Source organism: Oncorhynchus keta, chromosome 20 (genome assembly GCF_023373465.1).
Source record: "Oncorhynchus keta strain PuntledgeMale-10-30-2019 chromosome 20, Oket_V2, whole genome shotgun sequence".
Classification (NCBI taxonomy): Eukaryota; Metazoa; Chordata; class Actinopteri; order Salmoniformes; family Salmonidae; genus Oncorhynchus; species Oncorhynchus keta.
This window is the reverse complement of record NC_068440.1, coordinates 36,025,238-36,034,724: the sequence shown is the minus strand read 5'-3', so window position 1 is coordinate 36,034,724 and position 9,487 is coordinate 36,025,238. Positions and strand designations below refer to the sequence as shown.

Here is a 9,487-nt window from a genome sequence, read left to right as displayed (position 1 = left end):
GTTTTAAATGTACTTTAGTATCAAAAGTATGAATGATAAATTCCAGACGGCACAATTATTTATTGATTTTTACGGCGAGCCAGGGTCACACTCAAACACATCCTTTCTAAGCAAAACATTTGTGTTTAGTGAGTCCGCCAAATCAGGATGACCAGGGATGTTCTCCTGATAAGTGGGCAAATTGTGTGGGCCGCATCATGTTATAAGTATGCGTGTCATCGGTAAGGATTATGGAGTTTTTTAGGATAAAATTCAATGGAATACAGCTACAGGAAAAACCCTTGATAAAAAGCCGACTGAACCAGGTTTCCAACAGACACTGGGAGACGAATTCACCTTTAGCAGGACTATAACCTAAAACACAAGGCCTAAAATACAAGGCCAACTCAACACTGGAGCTGCTTTACCAAGCCAAGACGACATTGAATGTTCCGGAGTGTCCTAGTTACAGTTTTGATTTCAAAATCAGCTTGGGAATCTATGGCAAGATTTGAAAATGGCTGTCTTAGCAGTGATCAACAAATCAATTTGAGAGAGCTTGAATATTTTTTTAAAGAATAATGCAAATAGCGTACAATCCAGATGTGTAAAGCTCTTAGAGACTTACCCAAAAAGACTCAGCTGTAATCCACGCCAAAGGTGCTTGCTTCTACAAAGTATTGACTCAGGGGTGTGAATACTTATGTAAATGAGACATTTCTGTATTTCATTTAAGAAATTAGCAAAAATGTCACAAAAAAAAACATGTTTTCACTTTGTCATAATGGGGTAGTGTGTGTAGATTATTTAACACATTTTGAATACAGCAGAGTACAAAATGTATTAAATAATCTACAAACAAAATGTGGACTAAGTCAAGGGGCATTAATCAATCTTTGTACTTGTTCATAGCACAGAGAAGCACCTTTATGAAATAGGAATGTAGCCTAATGTAGGTAGTCTCATGGTCTGTTCAGTTATAAAAGTGATATTTCCTGTCCAAGGAACAACAATTATGTTGTGCTGCAAACCAACTTACTAAACAGGATTCACTTGATCTCACAGGCTGAATCTAGACGTTGTAAATGTTGCACTGGGCCTAATGCCTGCCTATTTCTATAACAAAACAGTTCTGGCCCAACACTGAGCTCTATAATGAGAGTAGACAGAAAATAAGTCATATTTTGGTATTTTATCAGTGGCCGGAGACAGTCAGTGGAGCAGGGTGAGGGTAACTAGGTAACATTAGTTAGCTGGTTAGCTTCCTTGACTGACCATTAAAAAACGGCAATAGCAAAAATATTGGTTTGTAAAGCAAAAACATTTTCACTTAGCTCAGACTTGTTTGACACGAAACTAGCTAGTTTATTTATAATCTAACCAAGTAATGTTTGCAGCAACAACAACAACAAAAAAGCTAACAACAGTTAGCAAGCTGACTGGCTTGCTATGCTAGCCAAACCAACCCCCCGAAAAAACACCGAATAGCGAGTTGCTAAGGACAAGGACACCGCATATTTTACCTAAACTACACGACGGCATGTCTTTTATTTGATGTAAAATACATTTCTGAGATATCGTAATGTAAAAACGATATCCACCACTACCGTATACGAACGCTAGCTGCCAAATGTGAGCCACATTTTGGTCGCCTACTACGCAGCAGTGGCTATCGAGGTCAAATTTCCTTCCTGGATTTGTCCAATCTTCAGGATTGCGCCCACCTCAATTGATTTAAAAGGGCATAGTATTAGTTAAAAGCACGATACTAATCAGACAGGAACTATTGTAGGCTACTACTGTGAAATATACTAACTGAAAACCTGTTATGGCATGTTCTTACCTGGTAGGAAGCAGTTTCTTGGGCGCGAAATAGCCTACAGTCAGTCTGCACTGTTCACTTTACCAGTAATATGAATGAACATGCGTCCAACCCCCTTTTGCTTCCTACTTGAACATGTTGCAATCAGTTAGCTAGCTAACGTTACCTGTCCGAATGATCTGTCCCTAAAGAAAAATAAAGCATGACTTAATTGACCATCCTCTAATTTACATATTGTTAAATAACAGTGGTAACAGTCATAAATATAAAATAAATATTACATACCTTATATATATATATAAAAATACCATTTGGTTTAATTTAATTTGTTTGCTCGTGCAAATCACTTAATATATTTACTCTATCAACCCAACAACAAGCTCACCAAAAGGGGTCAGATTTCCAGCTGAGGATGTAAACATTCCAACAAGACAAACATGGACATCCACATTCCATTCACACATTCCAATGCCCTTGACCCTGTCATCACTTAGTATGGTTCCATAAATAAAAAAGTTGGCAAGGTTTCAGGATAAGTGGGTAGGCAATAGATACCATCCAATTAGCCAACTAGAAACAATAACCTGTTCTCTTCCAAAACATTAATAACTTTTCTCTTACTGGTTATTCAATTGTTTCTTTAGTTTGTCAGTGTCACACAATAGCTCCCATCCAATCTGAACAAATGGAACAACTTCACATACCACTGTGGAGGACTGGAGAATTTTTCTGTAAACCCGAAAACTAGACTGAAAACGTACTGCACATCGATGAGGCCAACAGGAAGCTTAACTTGATTTGTGTCCGGTACATAACTGTACATAACTTGCACGTAGCAACACACTATTTTAGTCAGAGCAGCTGACATAATACCCCTCAACCCAATTTGTGTGTGGGGTGGAAGAGAAGACGAAGCCTCCGGGCAACCTGTTGGGTGATTCTGCTCCCTGACACCATTTGGTGTTAGACAAGAGACACCGTGCATGCCTGTAGAATTTACAAAAATCTATTAACTACAGTCTTTACATTATATTGTTGTTGTGATGTAAGGCTGGGATTAATCTCCTCCACCAGCTGGTTCTCTCTTTAAATGCGGTAGAAATTGAGCCTGGGGACTAGGTTAGGCTGGGACTGGAGAGTAAATTCATTCGATGTCTTCTCCTATGAGGCAGAGCATCCAGTGATTGCAAAACATCTTGAGTCAGAAAAAATATATTTGCTCCTTTGACATTTTTGGCTCTTATAGCCTAATTAGCAGTCTATAATATCCCATGTGTGGGTTTAAATGGTATGTGTATGTATTTAAACTCATGTAGAGGATTATATTAGCCAAAGCAAAAGATTTGTATAGTCATTATCCATTTACAGAGAGAATGCATTGTGGGAATCTGGAGTCATTTCACTGTTGGCTCGTTGGACATGGTTTCCCCCCCCGAAGCGTTTTTTCATCTTTGTATTCAATGGGATATTATACCGTGCCAATCTGCATCCATAGCCAAGGAGGAGTCAGCCAATTCAGTACAAACTGAGATGTGTTACATGAGAAAACAGATATTTTCCATTCAGATGAAGGAAAATTAAGGCACAATTGTTTTTTACTTGGCTGGGGCAAATCCACTACACAGCTGATTCAAATAATCTAAGATTGATAATGAGTTGGTTATTTGAATCGGCTGTGTAGTTCTAGGATAAAAAGCAAAACGTGCACCAAGTGGGGGCCCCAGGACCGAGTTTCGGAAACCTAGATCTAAATAACCTTGTGTCTGTCCACCCAAGCTCTACAGTATATGATCTAAATAACAGTGTGTCTGTCCACCCAAGCTCTACAGGATATGATCTAAATAACCTTGTGTCTGTCCACCCAAGCTCTACAGTATATGATCTAAATAACAGTGTGTCTGTCCACCCAAGCTCTACAGGATATGATCTAAATAACAGTGTGTCTGTCCACCCAAGCTCTACAGGATATGATCTAAATAACCTTGTGTCTGTCCACCCAAGCTCTACAGGATATGATCTAAATAACCTTGTGTCTGTCCACCCAAGCTCTACAGGATATGATCTAAATAACCTTGTGTCTGTCCACCCAAGCTCTACAGGATATGATCTAAATAACCTTGTGTCTGTCCACCCAAGCTCTACAGGATATGATCTAAATAACAGTGTGTCTGTCCACCCAAGCTCTACAGGATATGATCTAAATAACCTTGTGTCTGTCCACCCAAGCTCTACAGGATATGATCTAAATAACAGTGTGTCTGTCCACCCAAGCTCTACAGGATATGATCTAAATAACAGTGTGTCTGTCCACCCAAGCTCTACAGGATATGATCTAAATAACCTTGTGTCTGTCCACCCAAGCTCTACAGGATATGATCTAAATAACCTTGTGTCTGTCCACCCAAGCTCTACAGGATATGATCTAAATAACCTTGTGTCTGTCCACCCAAGCTCTACAGGATATGATCTAAATAACAGTGTGTCTGTCCACCCAAGCTCTACAGGATATGATCTAAATAACCTTGTGTCTGTCAAGCTCTACAGGATATGATCTAAATAACCTTGTGTCTGTCCACCCAAGCTCTACAGTATATGATCTAAATAACAGTGTGTCTGTCCACCCAAGCTCTACAGGATATGATCTAAATAACCTTGTGTCTGTCCACCCAAGCTCTACAGGATATGATCTAAATAACCTTGTGTCTGTCCACCCAAGCTCTACAGGATATGATCTAAATAACCTTGTGTCTGTCCACCCAAGCTCTACAGTATATGATCTAAATAACAGTGTGTCTGTCCACCCAAGCTCTACAGGATATGATCTAATTAACAGTGTGTCTGTCCACCCAAGCTCTACAGGATATGATCTAAATAACAGTGTGTCTGTCCACCCAAGCTCTACAGGATATGATCTAAATAACCTTGTGTCTGTCCACCCAAGCTCTACAGGATATGATCTAAATAACCTTGTGTCTGTCCACCCAAGCTCTACAGTATATGATCTAAATAACAGTGTGTCTGTCCACCCAAGCTCTACAGGATATGATCTAAATAACCTTGTGTCTGTCCACCCAAGCTCTACAGGATATGATCTAAATAACCTTGTGTCTGTCCACCCAAGCTCTACAGGATATGATCTAAATAACAGTGTGTCTGTCCACCCAAGCTCTACAGGATATGATCTAAATAACCTTGTGTCTGTCCACCCAAGCTCTACAGGATATGATCTAAATAACCTTGTGTCTGTCCACCCAAGCTCTACAGGATATGATCTAAATAACCTTGTGTCTGTCCACCCAAGCTCTACAGGATATGATCTAAATAACAGTGTGTCTGTCCACCCAAGCTCTACAGGATATGATCTAAATAACAGTGTGTCTGTCCACCCAAGCTCTACAGGATATGATCTAAATAACAGTGTGTCTGTCCACCCAAGCTCTACAGGATATGATCTAAATAACAGTGTGTCTGTCCACCACAGACCTACAGGGTATCATCAAAATAACCGTCTGTCTGACCACCACAGACCTACAGGATATCATCATTATGATTGTAAAGAGGAGACAAACCCAGCTGTGCTCTAAAGCCATCTCAAGGAGAGGGACTGCCCATAGGAGGGACAGTCGACTCTTTATGTGTTCCAAATGGCACCATACTCCCTATATGGTGCACTCTCTACTCCCATATACTCTACTGTATAACATCTCATCATAACTAGCCACTGCCAGCTCCAATACCTCATTGTCTCCATATCATCATATCATTCCCTTGTCTGCGGTAGTAAATTCATCCCCCTTTTGACCCTAGACAGTGATACAAATCCTTTTTTTGCCACTCTCCCTTCCCTTCGGTCGTTTCTGGACAGCAGGTGTCTCAAGAGCTGGTGGTGCCAAGGTTAAAAGTAGCCCTGCACAATTCATTCACATTGTGTAGCCCACATGCCTCCTAGACCTGTCAATCACTATTATAGAGTGTTTATGGTCTCACTTTGGGCTTACATTCCAATAGCTATGGAACTAAACAGATAAAAGGAGGCTGACAATGAATATTGTTGCCACCAAGGTTTTGACCCTGTAAAAGTATTAACCTACAGGGCGAATATATGGCAAGGATTGTTTAAAACCTGAGGATATGTGGCTATGTCTGCTGTAAAATCCCTTCTACAACTCATTTACCAGCTACTAAAGTTTCATTTGTCTAAGGTCTTGAGTTTTTATGACTGTAGTCCAACAGCCAGTCAACTGAGGTTTGGGGCCTATGTGAAACAATCTTCGTGCCGTGCTTCAAATGCAAAATCCTTCAGGGATCCTCCTTCTCCCTTTATGTTTATGAAATTGTTACACACCACATAATTGCAAGCATAAAAATAAATGGGTAAAGTTGTTATGCCAGAACTTGAGTCATTTAGTCATAGGCTCTCCAGATGAGTATACTTGCAGTCCTGAACTCATCCTGCAAAAATCAACACATGACAACACTAAGCCCATGGTACAATGAAGGAAAGATAGGTACAATGAAGGAAAGATAGGTACAATGAAGGAAAGATAGGTACAATGAAGGAAAGATAGGTACAATGAAGGAAAGATAGGTACAATGAAGGAGCGATCAGGAAACAACAAATAATAATACAAATAATAAAATAAAATCAATTCAAGGGTTTAATTAGACTTTTTATCAAATGAAACACTTGTGTGGTTTCATCAGTGTGATTCCCAGTTTACTGCATTCCCATTGAAGGAATGTCATTTTAAGAGCAGTGAGTGGCTGGCTGGCCACCATAACCTTAAACAACACTGAAAAAGAACCACATGTTTAGTCGGTCCCTGTCTCTATGTTCAAGCCTTGATCATTGCCCTTTACTTCCATAGGAGACCGGAGGTACTGTAGATATCCTGTGGGAACAGAACGGCTGCTGCTGCAGTGCTGACGTGAACCATGTTGTGCTGTGACCCATTTCCTACTCCTCCTGGCTGAGAGCTGTCCACAATAGAACCCTATTCCTTATATAGTTCACTACTTTGGACCAGGGCCCATAGGGCACTATGTAGGAAAATAGGGTGACATTTGTGACGCAACCTATGTGGCTCTAGTTGTGCAGAAAGACATGTTTGAGGGTAATTCTGCTGCTTACTCAGGCCTCATTGACCCCAAACCCCTGCACCTCCTCCTTACTCAGGCCTCATTGACCCCAACCCCCTGCACCTCCTCCTTACTCAGGCCTCATTGACCCCAACCCCCTGCACCTCCTCCTTACTCAGGCCTCATTGACCCCAACCCCCTGCACCTCCTCCTTACTCAGGCCTCATTGACCCCAACCCCTGCACCTCCTCCTTACTCAGGCCTCATTGACCCCAAACCCCTGCACCTCCTCCTTACTCAGGCCTCATTGACCCCAACCCCCTACTCCTCCTCCTTACTCAGGCCTCATTGACCCCAACCCCTGCACCTCCTCCTTACTCAGGCCTCATTGACCCCAACCCCTGCACCTCCTCCTTACTCAGGCCTCATTGACCCCAACCCCTGCACCTCCTCCTTACTCAGGCCTCATTGACCCCAAACCCCTGCACCTCCTCCTTACTCAGGCCTCATTGACCCCAACCCCTACCCTCCTCCTTACTCAGGCCTCATTGACCCCAACCCCCTGCTCCTCCTCCTTACTCAGGCCTCATTGACCCCAACCCCCTGCACCTCCTCCTTACTCAGGCCTCATTGACCCCAACCCCCTGCACCTCCTCCTTACTCAGGCCTCATTGACCCCAAACCCCTGCACCTCCTCCTTACTCAGGCCTCATTGACCCCAACCCCCTGCTCCTCCTCCTTACTCAGGCCTCATTGACCCCAACCCCCTGCTCCTCCTCCTTACTCAGGCCTCATTGACCCCAACCCCCTGCTCCTCCTCCTTACTCAGGCCTCATTGACCCCAACCCCCTGCACCTCCTCCTTGCTCAGGCCTCATTGACCCCAAACCCCTGCACCTCCTCCTTACTCAGGCCTCATTGACGCCAACCCCCTGCTCCTCCTCCTTACTCAGGCCTCATTGACCCCAACCCCCTGCTCCTCCTCCTTACTCAGGCCTCATTGACGCCAACCCCCTGCCTCCTCCTTACTCAGGCCTCATTGACCCCAACCCCCTGCTCCTCCTCCTTACTCAGGCCTCATTGCTGCCCCCCCCCCCGCCTAACTCCCCCTGTCCCTCTTAACCTGGGGAGAACTGTGCATTATGTCTAAGTGAAAACAACGTATCAAAAAGAAAACGCCTTAGTTTGTTGGTGGTAATATTACCTCCGCTCTGAATTGGTCACTTGATAAAAACGCATTTTATTTCCACATAGGGTCATTTCAGGCGGCAGGTAGCCTGGTGGTTAGAGCGTTGGGCCAGTAACCCGTAAATGTTGCTAGATCGAATCCCCGAGCTGACAAGGTAACAATCTGTCGTTCTGTCCCTGAACAAGGCAGTTAACGCACTGTCCCTAGGCCGTCATTGTAGTTAAGAATTTGTTCTTTAACTGACTTGCCTTGTTAAATGATAGTTTATTTAGATATATGTTGTTTAAATCCTCAACCGCTTAAAAGGAATGCATCCATTCACTACATAGTGGAACACTCTGTATCAACCTAGCATGAAATGTACATTCAAATGAGACAAATAAATATAAAGAACATAAGGAAATTGCATACATTCCATTGCTTAAAAAGGAAAGATTTTACACAGGTATTAATAAAATATAATAACCTACACCTCTTTAGATAATGTTGGTGAGGTAAGTATGTCATATCTTTCTTTTATATGGTCGACACACAAGTACAAAGGGCATTACAGAATGCCCCATTGGATGTCCATTAAATCCTTGTTATGGCTGTTCTTCTATCAAACTATATCTTTTTTTTAAAACATTTAAATAATTGGGTTAAGACAAGCATACTAAATATCACATAAGATAAGTTTAAAATCACAGGTTAGCAAAGCACGTAATAGTAAGAAATCCTGAAAACAGAAAAGAAGACTCACCTCGAGTCAGCAGAAGAAGAGAAAGTAAAACTAAGACCAGGAAGTCCCCTATGGGGGTGGAATACAAACCACTTCCTGGTTATAATCTGCCATGTGCTTGATAAAAACCAAACTGAAAACAAGCTGTATACAGCACATGCTGTTAGTTATATTTACTGTATTATCATCTTTAGTTATGCAGTAAAGATGGTGCCGGAGAAGAAGGCAGATGTTTTACATGTCCCCATCCGATTGTGTTTTTTTGTTTGTAACTTATTTTTTACTTATTTTGTACATAATGTTGCCGCTACCGTCTCTTATGACCAGACATAACTTCTGGACATCAGGACTGCTGTTACTCACCACGGACTGGCAGAATCCTCTTTTTCCCTTTAATGAGTCTGACGAGCCCGACGCGAACAATACGAGCCCGACGCGAACAATATACTGCTATCTCGGGAACAGGCCCAGATCCCAGTGATTTGCGTGAAGAGGATGCGGAGAAAAAGGGGCCAGACGGCGGCCTGCCTTCTGAGAATTGGTAGTCGATCAAATAAACCCCCAATTTCCTTCCATTCTGCAAGCAAATGTGCAATCTTTAGAGAATAACATCGATGACCTACGCGGAAGATTAAACTAGCAACGGGACATTCAAAACTGTAATATCTTATACTTCACGGAGTCGTGGCTGAATGATG

The 9,487-nt window shown here is 42.4% G+C and overlaps 2 protein-coding genes across 5 annotated transcripts in view; both read right to left on the bottom strand.

Moving 5' to 3' along the window:
- LOC118370415 (thyroid hormone receptor-associated protein 3-like) overlaps positions 1-1,986 on the bottom strand; it is a 30,157-nt gene extending 28,171 nt beyond the window's left edge. For 3 of the 4 annotated variants that reach the window (XM_052472763.1, XM_052472765.1, XM_052472766.1), the window contains exon 1: positions 1,823-1,986. The gene's annotated coding sequence lies outside the window, so the exon portion shown is untranslated. Of the gene's footprint in view, positions 1-607; positions 1,459-1,822 lie in introns of those variants that run through there. The other variant, XM_052472764.1, reaches the window with a different exon arrangement.
- Positions 1,987-3,316: 1,330 nt separating this feature from the next.
- LOC127910095 (uncharacterized) lies at positions 3,317-6,738 on the bottom strand. The gene is made up of 6 exons (XM_052473153.1): positions 6,662-6,738; positions 4,993-5,163; positions 4,408-4,542; positions 4,053-4,322; positions 3,648-4,007; positions 3,317-3,326 (listed from the first exon to the last, which is right to left on the bottom strand). The coding sequence occupies exons 1-6, from the start codon at positions 6,736-6,738 to the stop codon at positions 3,317-3,319; spliced, it is 1,023 nt and encodes a 340-aa protein (XP_052329113.1).
- Between the last annotated feature and the right edge of the window lie 2,749 nt (positions 6,739-9,487).

Coding starts and splice junctions, on each gene's coding strand:
- LOC127910095 (XM_052473153.1), bottom strand. CDS start 6,738: ATGGTTCACGTCAGCACTGCAGCAGCAGCCGTTCTGTTCCCACAGGAT. Junction 4,543..4,992: donor CTTGGGTGGACAGACACAAG/GTTATTTAGATC, acceptor GACAGACACAAG/GTTATTTAGATCATATCCTG. Junction 4,323..4,407: donor CTTGGGTGGACAGACACACT/GTTATTTAGATC, acceptor GACAGACACAAG/GTTATTTAGATCATATCCTG.